Here is a 14,837-nt window from a genome sequence, read left to right as displayed (position 1 = left end):
TGTTTTTTATTTTTCGTTTTTTTTGTTTGTTTATTAATACTGAATAGTTAATACAAGACCCAGAGTTTTCTCGATTACACTAATGTAGCTCTTAGATCAAAGGGTGGTCCTCGCTGCTGCTCCGTTCTTGAAGAGGAGCGCTAAAATCATCAAAGGTTCCACATGTCTATCGGGTCTGCCTGTTTACCTGTACAATCCTTCAAATGTTGCATAATAGCTTTTCATTTAGTGAGTAAATAAATCTTGTAATGTCTGGCAACTTTTGACCCCCGCCCTTCCCCCCTTGACCCTCTATTTACATAAATACGTTGAACCTGCAACATGACATCATCTAATGTTAACACACATTTTTGCAAGGGAGAACTGCAGAGAAGGTATATAGCGATGAAACTGACACTGTACACATGTATTGGTTGTCCAACTCAAGTGCTAAGGTGTTTTCCACTCGACGCGCTCACTCTCATGTTCATGTTTTCTTGTCTCTATAGTCACTGATATATCGCTGAGGCAAATTGTAAGTACTTTTTACGAAACAGAGTACCTGACTTTTTTTGTTTATTTGTTGATATGCATATATGTACACATACACACACGTGTAAAGATATATGCATACGTGATTCTTTTTATCCACACACAATACAATTTATGCATAATTCCCCAACAAAAAAAGCCCCTGATCCCATCCCAACCAACACCCACCCTCCCAAACCCCCATTACAACACCCCCACTGGTTTATATAACGTCAATATGTATAGCACACACACTCAGCAAAAAAAAAAAAAAAAAAAAGAAAAAAAAAAGAGAGAAAATCAAGGAAAAATAAACATTACAAATAGATCTGAGAAAAGGGCTGTCCCTCTTCTTTCCTTCAGCGATAAAGAGATAAAAGGAGAGAGGCTGTGGGCGGGGTCGGGTGGTGAGTGACTCGTGATATCGAGTGAGAGGAGGAAGAGGAGGAGCTTGACTCGGGGGCATGGTAACGCTGCGTGTTGGGGGCTCAGGGAGAGCAGAGAGCTATCATGTGGCCCATCCCTCTGACAGGCGCACCCGTTTGATGGAAGGGCTCTCGCGCTCGTCCAGGGCGGGCCGGACCAGTCCCAGAGGTGAGTGGAACTCGTTCCTGTGCTCGTCACGGTCGCTGCCCTCGTGGGAGCTGCTGCAACTGCTCAGGCTGTCCACCGGGGAGCGCCCCGAGTCCTGGCGGGACGAGGGGTTCTGGGACGGCATTCCGCCGCCGTAGCCCCCCGGTGTGTTGCTGGTGCGATCTCTAGGAGGAGAGACAGGTTCGGACTTGATGTGCAGGCTTTGAGTAGAGGGCAGGGAGAGATTTGAACCCTGACATAAGTGAGAGTTAGAGCAATTTCTGTAGGAAGGAAAGGAAACGCAAGGTGTTACAGAGGAAGAAACCGAGTGATTTTGAAGTCATTGTGTCACACTCAAACATGCATGCATGCACGTGTGTACACACAGACACAGACACAGACACAGACACAGTCACACACACACACACACACACACACACACACACACACACACACACACACACACACACACACACACACACACACACACACACACACACACACACACACACACACACACACACACACACACACACACACACACACACACACAGTGTATATCACATGAAAACAGAAAGGTGCCTGTTTGTGTTTGGCCTTGCTAAGTGAAGGGCTGGGCGATATAGACAAAATCAAATATTTTTTGACAAAATACCTTGATATCGATATTGCGACAATATCATAGGCATGATCTACTAGTGCTTTCACAAAATATTTACACAATGAGATTTTTGATAAATAATCATAAGTAATGTGGATATAATGACTAAGTGGGTAAAGCCAAATAATTGAACAGCTGGAACAGTTTGTTAAGTTTTACTTTACTGTAAAAGATAACACTTTTGCCATATCAGGATATTACCATATTCAAAATCTAAGACGATATCTATAGTCTCATATCATGATATCAATATAATATTGATATATTGCCCAGCCCTAAGTGAAGGCAGACAACAGTGAGGAATGCTTAGGCCTCTGAGTGTGGAGCATCAGTAAAAAAAGTCTCATGCAACCAATTTTCAGCAGGTAATCGATCTACAATATCATTGTCATGTATCCCTTGTTTCTTGTTTATGGAGGAATCTGTGTTTCTGGGCAGAACAGGTTGCTTATGTTTATGCAATATTGTCAAAGTAATGTGAGAACTTCTGTATGCATTACAACACAACACAACACAACACAACACAACACAACACAACACAACACAACACAACACAACACAGGTGAGTTGAATTCACTCACCCTAGCTGGCCAAGGGCTGAATGCTGCATGTTCTGGAGGTGTTGCTGTTGCCACCCACTCATGGAGCCAAGGTGAAGGGAGCTGCCACTGTTGAAGCCAGTCAGGGAGGACAGGTCTGCACTGTTCAGGGAATACTCTGTGTATTCAAACACATAAAGAAGAGAGAGGAGGCCACTTAGAGGTGCTTCACATCAGATCAAACAGGTCTGCAAAGAGAATACATCTCTGATAATTGTTGTTGTAAAATGAGGATTAAAATGATTTAAAATAATTTGCAACTTGGTGTTTATAGGTAGCCTGGGTAAACCCAGCCTCCACGTGACCTCTATCTATGTGCTATCAATCACAAGTCTTGTGACTTATAGCACATAGATAGAGGTCACATGGAGGCTGGGTTTACCCAGGCTAGTCCATGGGTGCCATTATATCCAATTGCATGACTGTGTTCTGTGTCAGTGGGTGTGCTGAGGGATACGTGTGTGACAATGGCGCCCTCTGCTGTTAGATTACTGTATAACACTTGTAAATGGTAAAGTCAAGGTTTCAGATACAACCGACCTACACATCAATTACAAACTGATCAAATGATCATTTTCACTGATGCAAGGTCTCTAAAACAATTATGGTCTCCAAGAATATTGTTGGGTAAGAAACAAGATAACATTCTATCTAAAACATATTGCAGATAAAATCAATTCCAGTGTGAATGTAACATTGAGCCTGTGTTAGTGGACAAATGAAAATCCAACACATGAATAAAATGTGTGGAGAACATAATGTACAATAGAAGCCCTGGTACGTACCGGTACCATAGGAAGTAGAGAGGGCAGATGGGTAGCCGCCCATGCCTTGTCCTGGTAGAGTGGGCGTTGCTACTGATACCACTGGGGTGGCCAATGACTGAGCAGACTGAGAGTTGTTTATTCTCTGGTTCTGTGGCAGACAGAGAGCGACAGAGAGGAGAGAAGCTTGAGATCCAGACAAAAATAAATAAACAAACGCATAAAAAACAACAACAATAAAATAAGAAAGTTGGTGTTTTTTGTATTTCGTTCGTTTCTTTCCCTCCACAGATGCTAAGAGAATGAATGTGATGCCAGCTTCTGGGGAAATTAATCACTTGACATGCGGCACGGCTGAACCCTGCCAACCCTATCATTTACCACCCTTTCCGAGGGCCCACTGTCGCTATAGTAACACCATCGGTCTCCACGGCAACGCAGGGTAGCGACGGCAAGGGAGAGGCACTTTACTGTGGCAGAGGGGAGGGTTTGGCAGAACATGGTGGAGGTTTGATGCCATATGAAAGTGTACTCGTTTGTTGCCTTTCATTTCTACATTCTGAGTAATAGAAGCTGCGGCTGGAGTGCTTTGCAACGCTCCAGTCTCAGAGAGAGAGAGAGATAAGAGGAAGGCAGGAGGGAGGAGGAGAAGATACATACGAGGGGAAAGATGGAAAAGAGGCCAGGCTGCTGTTACTCTGACACACCACTGGATGGCACTATGTGTCCTCGCAAAATGTCCTCTGAGGTGACATTGGGGCCTCCAGCACACTCAGCAACTATGAAGGTGAAAGTTACCCAGGACTACTTTTCTCAAACTGTCGGAGCTCGCTGTAAAAACCTTGTTACTGAGAGACAACCGCTGCATGTAAATCAAAGTTTCTTTTACTCAGGCGACTGCAATGCTCTCAGTGCTACACGCCGTACTATTCTCATCCTAACTAGTCTCTGATTATACATGTAAGGTTTGCGGATAATGTTTTTAGGGTGCAATTAGGGTCATTTGTTTTGATTTCTAAATTTGAGTGGCAGTCTGACTTACCAATAGCAGATCGATATCCTCAGACTGAGGGCATTAAAAGGGGGACGGTGACAAATCAGTGAGTGTGAGTGTGCAAGTAGAAGTGGCGGCTGGGTGTGGATCTAGAGATGGAGATGCTATAGGCTTGAGCCAACACAAACGGGATGCTGAGGATGCTGCTACACTAACTTATCACACCTTATTATAAAGACAAAAGAGGAAGAAATACATTGGGTATTACAGTACAGTATAGACAGCATCACGCGTACACCCGGATATCAGACTTTGGCCAAATGTAAAATCTGAATTAAGCTACAGAGGAATGGGAGATAAGAACAAAAATGCCATTCATCTCAAATCAAGCTCATCACTAAACATAACCTCATCAACCCCATAGCTGATATTAAGAGATGAAAGCAAATAAACAATAGCAAACAAACAGGTGAAAATAGACAGGGAGATATAGCCTACAGTAGGGAAGACCCCTGCAGACAGGGAGATATAGCCTACAGTAGGGAAGACCCCTGCAGACAGGGAGATATAGCCTACAGTAGGGAAGACCCCTGCAGACAGGGAGATATAGCCTACAGTAGGAGAAGACCCCTGCAGACAGGGAGATATAGCCTACAATAGGAGAAGACCCCTGCAGACAGGGAGATATAGCCTACAGTAGGAGAAGACCCCTGCAGACAGGGAGACATAGCCTACAGGGAAGACCCCTGCAGACAGAGAGATATAACCTACAGGGAAGACCCCTGCAGACAGAGAGATATAACCTACAGGGAAGACCCCTGCAGACAGAGAGATATAACCTACAGTAGGGAAGACCCCTGCAGACAGGGAGATATAGCCTACAGTAGGGAAGACCCCTGCAGACAGGGAGATATAGCCTACAGTAGGAGAAGACCCCTGCAGACAGGGAGATATAGCCTACAGGGAAGACCCCTGCAGACAGAGAGATATAACCTACAGGGAAGACCCCTGCAGACAGAGAGATATAACCTACAGTAGGGAAGACCCCTGCAGACAGGGAGATATAGCCTACAGGGAAGACCCCTGCAGACAGGGAGATATAACCTACAGTAGGGAAGACCCCTGCAGACAGGGAGATATAGCCTACAGGGAAGACCCCTGCAGACAGGGAGATATAGCCTACAGTAGAGAAGACCCCTGCAGACAGGGAGATATAACCTACAGTAGGGAAGACCCCTGCAGACAGGGAGATATAGCCTACAGGGAAGACCCCTGCAGACAGGGAGATATAGCCTACAGTAGAGAAGACCCCTGCAGACAGGGAGATATAACCTACAATAGGGAAGACCCCTGCAGACAGGGAGATATAACCTACAGGGAAGACCCCTGCAGACAGGGAGATATAGCCTACAGTAGGAGAAGACACCGCAGACAGGGAGATATAGCCTACAGTAGGAGAAGACCCCTGCAGACAGGGAGATATAGCCTACAGTAGGAGAAGACCCCTGCAGACAGGGAGACATAGCCTACAGTAGGAGAAGACCCCTGCAGACAGGGAGATATAGCCTACAATAGGGAAGACCCCTGCAGACAGGGAGATATAACCTACAATAGGGAAGACCCCTGCAGACAGGGAGATATAACCTACAATAGGGAAGACCCCTGCAGACAGGGAGATATAGCCTACAGTAGGAGAAGACACCTGCAGACAGGGAGATATAGCCTACAGTAGGAGAAGACCCCTACAGTAGGAGAAGACACCTGCAGACAGGGAGATATAGCCTACAGTAGGAGAAGGAGGAATGAGGAGGAGGTGACTCACGATGGAGGGCATGTTGTTCTTGGCGCCGGGCGGGATGAGCACACGGAGGTCAGGTTTGCGGTTGTTCATGCCCAGGTTCATGGGTGGGGGAGACTTGGCCTGCATGTTCTTGTTCATGCCACCTGGAGAGACCAGCAGACCGGGCGAATTACGGTGGTTCCCATAGCCATTTCCTGAGAAAGCAGAAAGAGAGAAAGACAGACAGACAGATAAATATTATATACTTGGAATGATCTACACAGTATGAACCAATTAAATTTCTGCATATTGCCAAATATGTTTCAAAAGTTGAACAAGTGGAAATCCGACTCTCCATGATGATGTAGCCTAATTAAGAACTACAGGAAGCAGTTTTCACTCTGTCTTCCTTGTCAGTGTCTCTCTCCCATCTCCTCTAATGGTTTTCAGTGGCAGAGATTGTACTAGCCCACCAGTCCACGCAGACTCATGAGAACAGCGCGAAATGGTGGAGCAGACAGTCAACGGACCGACTGTTTCTGGTTTTTCCTTATATAATGAAGGCATCCACTTGTTTCAGAGAGGACCTCACCCTCCGCCTCTGTCACTGTCAGTTAAAGCTATATGTACTGTCAGTTAAAGCTATATGTACCCGGCAACAGCCAGTGAATCGTGTAAAAACATCTAATTACGGGTAGCGAGACCACAGAGAGATGGGACCCATCATTTGGCCATCAGAGCTAAACACATGTGTGGTTCCTCCAGACAAAGACCCTGCCTTGGGGTTGCCACCGGATCCGCATTCCCCGAGCTGTGGAGGGCCAAGTGTAGCGCCCGCTCCTCACTCAAAAGCAGTGGGGCAACATCCTCGCAACATCATTAAAAAGCCGAGAGTGGAGCAGCCTCTTGCAAGCAGCATAGTCTTTGTTTCTAACCCAATCCCACAGGCTGTTTTTTCCCCCTACTTCTCCTTCCTTCTTCCAAGGGGTAGAACACAGGGCACTGTGTGGACGTTCCCACTTGAAAGACGGGCAGGAATTATACGTTAGACATAAATGAATTTCCTAATCATATACTCCAGGGGAAAATGAGTCGCAGATGTCTTCCTGGGCAATTTCCCTTGCTGATCTTTGTTTAATTTGAGAGCGAGGTTTTTGTTGTTTGGAAATGAAAAGTCTCGAAAGCTCAATTTGAACAATCTGAAGAGTAAACGACCGCTAGCGGTGAGAGAAAATGAGGCCGTCTGACAGAAAAGGAGAAAAACAGTGTGTGTGTGTGACTGCTGGCGTGTGTGTGGTGTGTGCTTGTGTGTGCTTGTGTGTGCGACTGCTGGCGTGTGTGTGTGGTGTGTGCTTGTGTAAGCTGATGTTAACAACACGGACTCTGTGTGCCATTGTATGCTCTGCTGTGTGCATGTCACTTTGTATATTTAACATAAGCACAGTGTGACTTGAGACACTTTGTGAGATATGTTCCGTGGCGGCTTGTGCGCAGGCCAGGCGCATGGATGCACGTGTGTGTCTTGTATCGGAGCCTCTTGGTTCCAGTGTCAATCTCACATTAGTGAAGAGGAGGCAGCTGCCTCTTCACTCTTCCCGCTCCCTCAGTCTCCTGGCTGGCCCTTTGTGAGGTGGAGTGGGTGCATGTGGAGATAGATGAATGAGCTCACTCACTCACTCACTCACCCACAAACACGCACGCACACACTCACGCACACACACACACACACACACACACGTGAGCGTGCACTGCACACACACGCACACACACACACACACACACACACACACACACACACACACACACACACACACACACGAGCGTGTGCATACATTTGAGTAAATAACCCTGCAGGAAGCACGTCAGTGTTTCTGTACAGATGCTAAAAAGCGATAGCCATACAGAGACATTAATACACAGTTTGGTCACGATGACATGGACTCCATCTTGGAGACAATTAAACAGACATCTGTGTATTTCCAACCCGTGGAGCCGGTCACAGTCCAGTCAATTAGCTGCTGGATGACTGATCATGAGTGGCATAGGCCAGTCCTTATGCCCTCACAAAGTAAAAAAAAACAACAACACCACCTTAGTTGTAGTATCCGCAAAGTGCGGATGAAATGATTGTCTTTGCTTCTATTCTGTAGCACTAGTTCATAGCTGGGGATGCGCACAACTCTGCGGCAGACTTGCCAAAAATTCTAATAATAAACCGCTTAAATTTTGGACTATGGAAAAATCTGCTTCGTCAGTCCTTGTTGCACTTTTTTATTCTGAAGGGCTTATGTCATCACTGATGATGTCACAATGTCAACAGTGTTATCACAATCAGTCAAAAACACAGTGTGGGCGGAGCCTCTTCCCGCACATCACCAGTCGATGAAAAAGTGGGGGCAGAGCCTCTTCCCACACATCACCAGTCGATAAAAAAGTGGGGGTGGAGCCTCGTCCCGCACATTACCTGTCAATCAAACAGTGTGGGCGGAGCTTGGAGAATTGCAGTAAATGCAGGAAAAATGCTCATAAACAGCTTAAATTTGGGGAAATGGGGTGGGGAAAGCCTTCATCACTTCCTGCTAATTCCAATGCTCAATGCCCATGTGCCGTCTCAGATCGATCGGCCGACCCGTTGCAGAGATGAATGGATTCAGACAGAAGGACAGTTTCCTTCATTCTATAGTCAGATACCATAGTAAGATGATCAGCCTGATCTTATGAGTTTACGAGTGCTGTAGGTGTAACAGCGTCAGGCATGATATCCAGTGTTCACTTCACTCTTCTCCTCTGTGCTATAATTCGCACGCAGGCTGGCGTCGACCGTTTAGACTCAGGAAGTACCAAAATTAACACAGCCCAGCCAGGAGTCTGTTTGGCTGCTGGATTAAGCTCACAGATAGAGAGCGATATCTGATCTGAGACTCAGATAAACAACTTCATGCTATTTGGAGGGCTGGGGGACACCTGAGGTCATTGCTGAAGGATTGCAAACTGTCTCTATAAGTTCCATGGTTACGACCTATAGCACGCCTCAAGATGCATCTGTTTGACAAGACCGCCCCCTCCAAGCCTTCATTCTTTCTCTCTCTCTCTCTCTCCCATTCTCTCTCTCTCTTATGCACACACACACACACACACACACACACACACACACACACACACACACACACACACACACACACACACACACACACTCTCTCTCTCTCTCTCTCTCTCTCTCTCTCTCTCTCTCTCACACACACACACACACACACACACACACACACACACACACACACACACACACACACACACACACACACACACACACACAAAGGAGAGGTGTGGTTAAACTCATGTACATTTAACTGTTACTGAACAAATTTCTGATGTCCTGTTGTGGTCTAACAGGCGCGCTCCATTCTATTCCCCATACACACACACTCTTCCGGTGCGGTTTGGCCAAATGTGCATTCAACACTGAATTCACCAACTGAAGCAAGGTGTCACGCTCAGGCCTACAGCTTGTACAGTTAGTGTGAGGTGCTGTTTGTACAGTTAGTGTGAGGAGCTGTTTGTACAGTTAGTGTGAGGAGCTGTTTGTACAGTTAGTGTGAGGAGCTGCTTGTACACTTAGTGTGAGGAGCTGCTTGTACAGTTAGTGTGAGTAGCTGTTTGTACAGTTAGTGTGAGGAGCTGTTTGTACACTTAGTGTGAGGAGCTGTTTGTAGATTTAGTGTGAGGAGCTGTTTGTACAGTTAGTGTGAGGAGCAGTACACTTAGTGTGAGGAGCTGCTTGTACAGTTAGTGTGAGGAGCTGCTTGTACAGTTAGTGTGAGGAGCTGTTTGTACAGTTAGTGTGAGGAGCTGCTTGTACAGTTAGTGTGAGTAGCTGTTTGTACAGTTAGTGTGAGGAGCTGTTTGTACAGTTAGTGTGAGGAGCTGCTTGTACAGTTAGTGTGAGGAGCTTTTTGTACAGTTAGTGTGAGGTGCTGTTTGTACAGTTAGTGTGAGGAGCTGTTTGTACAGTTAGTGTGAGGAGCTGTTTGTACAGTTAGTGTGAGTAGCTGTTTGTACAGTTAGTGTGAGGAGCTGTTTGTACAGTTAGTGTGAGGAGCTGCTTGTACAGTTAGTGTGAGGTGCTGTTTGTACAGTTAGTGTGAGGTGCTGTTTGTACACTTAGTGTGAGGTGCTGTTTGTACAGTTAGTGTGAGGAGCTGTTTGTACAGTTAGTGTGAGGTACTGTTTGTACAGTTAGTGTGAGGAGCTGTTTGTACAGTTAGTGTGATGAGCTGTTTGTACAGTTAGTGTGAGGTTCTGTTTGTACAGTTAGTGTGAGGTGCTGTTTGTACACTTAGTGTGAGGTGCTGTTTGTACAGTTAGTGTGAGTTGTACAGTTAGTGTGAGGAGCTGTTTGTACAGTTAGTGTGAGGAGCTGTTTGTACAGTTAGTGTGAGGTGCTGTTTGTACAGTTAGTGTGAGGTGCTGTTTGTACAGTTAGTGTGAGGTGCTGTTTGTACAGTTAGTGTGAGGAGCTGTTTGTACAGTTAGTGTGAGGTGCTGTTTGTACAGTTAGTGTGAGGAGCTGTTTGTACAGTTAGTGTGAGGAGCTGTTTGTACAGTTAGTGTGAGGAGCTGTTTGTACACTTACTGTGAGGAGCTGTTTGTACAGTTAGTGTGAGGGGTTGTTTGTACAGTTAGTGTGAGGAGCTGTTTGTACACTTAGTGTGAGGAGCTGTTTGTACAGTTAGTGTGAGGAGTTGTTTGTACACTTAGTGTGACCAGAGAGACACATTGTTTCATCTATTGAACATAGATACAATTTGTCACCCCAATTGTACTTTCCCTGCTTTCCCGCTCATTTCCCCACCCCCTCTGCTGATCTGGGGAGAGTTGTAGACTACCACATGCTTCCTCCGATACATGTGCAGTCGCCAGCCGCTTCTTTTCACCTGACAGCGAGGAGTTTCACCACCAGGAGATAGCGCGTGGGAGGATCACGCTATTCCCCCCAGTTCCCCGCCCCCCAAACAGGCAGACCAGAGGAGGCGCTAGTGCACCGACCAGGACTCATACCCCTCCGGCTTCCCACCTGCAGACACGGCCAATTGTGTCTGTAGGAACGTTTGACCAAGCCGGAAGTACCACTACCGGGAATTGAACCCAGGTCTCCACAGTGGTCGGCGAGTGCTTTTACCCAGACGCCCCCTGTCTGTCTGCGTGAGTATTGAGGCACAAGATGTTGTAATGGTGTATCTTATGCACCTTGTTTTAGAGAGTAATTGGTGTGCGATCAAGGTGAGAGGTGACATGAGTTGCTGGTTAATTTTTCTCCGTCCGCTGGTGAGCGGAGTACTGATCCGAGCCCAGCTGACAGCTACATAATTGCACAAATGGAGGAGGGAGGTGTTCACAAGCTGGAGGCTGCGTCCAGCGCTCCCTTCTCTCCTTCACCCACTTTCTATCTCTCTCTCTCTCCTAGCTAGCAGGGGGGGATGACATATATGACACATACATACATGTTCAAACATACACACACATACACACCTCCCACAGCATCTCCATAAACAGGACGTGGTGACTCAGCCTATATGAAATGCTGTCATTTCTCTTATCAATCAAAATCTGACACGGATGACAACCATGACATGAGACATGAGTGTCAAAGAAGCAGTTGTCTGTGTGTGTGTGTGTGTGTGTGTGTGTGTGTGTGTGTGTGTGTGTGTGTGTGTGTGTGTGTGTGTGTGTGTGTGTGTGTGCTACATAGGCCATGGTACTTAAGGCACACACAGGAAGGCGACCTCGGCAGTCAGCTTATCAGAAGTGGCGCTGAGGAGAAGAACAGTAGAGGGGGCCTTGCGGTGCCACAGTGGCTGGGCCACCTCACGTTGAGTCACTTCAGAGGAGCATCATTAAAATGGCTGACCAACTTCACAGAACACTTCCATCTGTGTTCCCCCACTGTTTCTCCCATAGCACACATGCTTCCACCATCAGTGGATATTTATCACTGGGGTTTCCCCCCCCCCCCCCACACACACTCTTTCTCCCTGCCTCCCCCCCAAACGCTCTTTCTCTCTGCCTCTCCATGAGATTTAAGAGCGTTGAATGGAATCTTTTAGCTTGCACATGACTCTCTCTCCACGTCGTGTTTTTCGCCGCTGCCGAGCGACGCGCGCGGAGCTCTCACAGAGCGCCTCTGTTCCCTCGCCGTGGCGACACAAAGGCTACATTTGAAGCACGCTCTGCAGCACGCCGCCGACGGAACGCACGCCACAACAAACGGCCCTGTTGTGAGTGTGTGTGTGTGTGTGTGTGTGTGTGTGATGAGCGGCCAGACAGAGGAACCAGGCATTGACCCTTCAGATGGAGCCCTGGGGGCCAGACAGGGTTGCCCAGCTGTGCCCCAGTGACACCCCCCACCCCCCGACTCCCCCTCTTTATACTCGGCACTGTATTTCAGGGTTGTAAAATGTTTAACCCTTTAAGAGGGAGTCTCTTTGCAATAAAACAGTGGCCTGACATATCCTAAGACGTACGCCCGTTGATCCCCAGAGGCTAACACACATGATCCCACACATACACATGATCCCTAACACACATATGATCCCACACACACACATGATCCCTAACACACACATGATCTTTAACACACATGATCCCTAACACACATGATCTTTAACACACATGATCCCTAACACACATGATCCCTAACACACATGATCCCTAACACACATGATCTTTAACACACATGATCCCTAACACACATGATCCCTAACACACATGATCCCTAACACTAGGGATGTCAACGGTTAACCGTTAATCGATTAACCGTCGCTAACGTCGTTGTTCGGTTATTGCTGTCGGTCTATCAGTTAATATTTAAAAAAAAAAAAAAAAAAATTTTTTTTTTTGGACACGTTTTTTGAGTTTCCTTGCAGATTTTGCACAGTGTTTTGCATCATGCAACTATTTTGTTCAAATTTTGTTCAATTGTTGGCAGCAAATCGAAATAGGCTATATTTTGTTTAAGTTTTTATGCTGCAAAAGACAGTAGGCCTAATGTGAAAAAATCAAAAGAAATAACAGATTGTTGTTGTTGTAATGTTTACATAAACAGGAAATAAAGCTCTCAAAAATATATTTCCTTGTCATCCATATAAGAGCCAGAATGATTTTGGAATGATTACCTGATCAAAATGTGGCAATAAACTTATAAATTTCAGCAAAGCCAACAAAAAATAAAGGCATAATTCTAACACAAAAAGCATTAACATTTCAGCATCTAAATAGACACGCCTTGTTTGGGCATGAGCTCATTGAGTAAATAGACAAAAAAAAAAAATTTTTTTTTTTTTTTTTTTTATATTAAAAAATTATGAATTAACCGATAGGTTAATCGATTATTAGCGTCGGTTAATCGAAAGTGAAATTAACCGAAAATTGACATCCCTACCTAACACACATGATCCCTAACACACATGATCTTTAACACACATGATCCCACACACACATGATCCCACACACATGTTCTTTAAACATAGGTTGCTCCACTCTCCACAGGATCATTGTGGCACAGCCAGCTCCTCAAAACATTGAATTAATTTGGCTGCAGGCATATGATAGTAGTTAGCCTGTATAAAGAGTTTATGTAGCAAAACAACTTGGACCAAATGGGAACGATGGGTATTGCCATTTGCAGTTAGGTAGCAGAAATAAAGAGCAGTTAAAGGGACGTATACTGTATCCGGCATGTTGCTGCTTGGTTCATTAGACAGAAAGAGAGGGAGAGAGAGAGAGGGAGAGAGAGAGAGAGAGGGGTAGAGAGAGAGAGAGGGTTAAACAGAGAGAGCCAGATAGAGAGAGAAAGTTAGGGATAAAGAGAGGGAGAGAGGGAGAGTTAAGCAGAGAGAAAGAGGGAGAGAAATAGTTCAACAGAGAGAGAGAGAGAGTTAAACAGAGAGAGCCAGATAGAGAGAGAAAGTTAGGGATAAAGAGAGGGAGAGAGGGAGAGTTAAGCAGAGAGAAAGAGGGAGAGAAATAGTTCAACAGAGAGAGAGAGAGAGTTAAGCAGAGAGAGCCAGATAGAGAGAGAAAGTTAGGGATAAAGAGAGGGAGAGAGGGAGAGTTAAGCAGAGAGAAAGAGGGAGAGAAATAGTTCAACAGAGAGAGAGAGAGAGTTAAGCAGAGAGAGCCAGATAGAGAGAGAAAGTTAGGGATAAAGAGAGGGAGAGAGGGAGAGTTAAACAGAGAGAAAGAGGGAGAGAAATAGTTAAACAGAGAGAGAGAGAGAGTTAAACAGAGAGAGAGACAGATAGAGAGAGAAAGTTAGGGATAAAGAGAGGGAGAGAGGGAGAGTTAAGCAGAGAGAAAGAGGGAGAGAGAGAGTTAAACAGAGAGAGACAGATAGAGAGATAAAGTTAGGGATAAAGAGAGGGAGAGAGGGAGAGTTAAGCAGAGAGAAAGAGGGAGAGAGGGAGAGTTAAGCAGAGAGAAAGAGGGAGAGAAATAGTTAAACAGAGAGAGAGAGAGAGTTAAACAGGAAGAGAGACAGATAGAGAGATAAAGTTAGGGAGAGAGAGTTAAACAGGGGGGGAGAGAGTTTTTTTGATTGATTGATTGATTGATTGACAGTTAAAACAATACATAAAGTGAAAAAACCAGTAAACATAGCAGTCTAATAGACTTCATCAAAAGGAAAATACGTAAACTCAAAAAAAAAAAAGGCGACCTGTTTGAAAAGGGGCAGGAAGAAGCCTAGGCTTATCGAGTCCTGCCCCCAAATCATTCATAAACAAATTCATACATCCCTATATATGCATATCCCAACTTCCACGCACGCTCATGTATACATGTATACTAGGGGTGTCACAATATATCGTCCCACGAAATTTCGCGATAGTAAAACGTCACGATATGTATCGTTGAGATGAAATCTCATATCGTGAAAAAAAAAAAAAAAAAAAAAAAACATTTT

The 14,837-nt window shown here is 45.5% G+C and overlaps 1 protein-coding gene across 1 annotated transcript in view; it reads right to left on the bottom strand.

Moving 5' to 3' along the window:
- Positions 1–881: 881 nt before the first annotated feature.
- LOC310784131 (myocyte-specific enhancer factor 2C-like) overlaps positions 882–14,837 on the bottom strand; it is an 89,974-nt gene continuing 76,018 nt past the window's right edge. The window contains exons 7-10 of the mRNA XM_083645118.1: positions 5,924–6,096; positions 3,129–3,258; positions 2,326–2,461; positions 882–1,364 (exon numbers count right to left, since the gene is read on the bottom strand). Coding sequence (XP_083501244.1) covers positions 1,019–1,364; positions 2,326–2,461; positions 3,129–3,258; positions 5,924–6,096 — 785 coding nt within the window. The 3' untranslated portion in view covers positions 882–1,018. The remainder of the gene's footprint in view (positions 1,365–2,325; positions 2,462–3,128; positions 3,259–5,923; positions 6,097–14,837) is intronic.

This window comes from Poromitra crassiceps, assembly GCF_964638095.1.
Source record: "Poromitra crassiceps genome assembly, chromosome: 10".
In the NCBI taxonomy this organism is placed as follows: domain Eukaryota; kingdom Metazoa; phylum Chordata; class Actinopteri; order Beryciformes; family Melamphaidae; genus Poromitra; species Poromitra crassiceps.
Note: the sequence above shows the minus strand (reverse complement) of the source record. Positions and strands in the feature narration are given on the sequence as shown.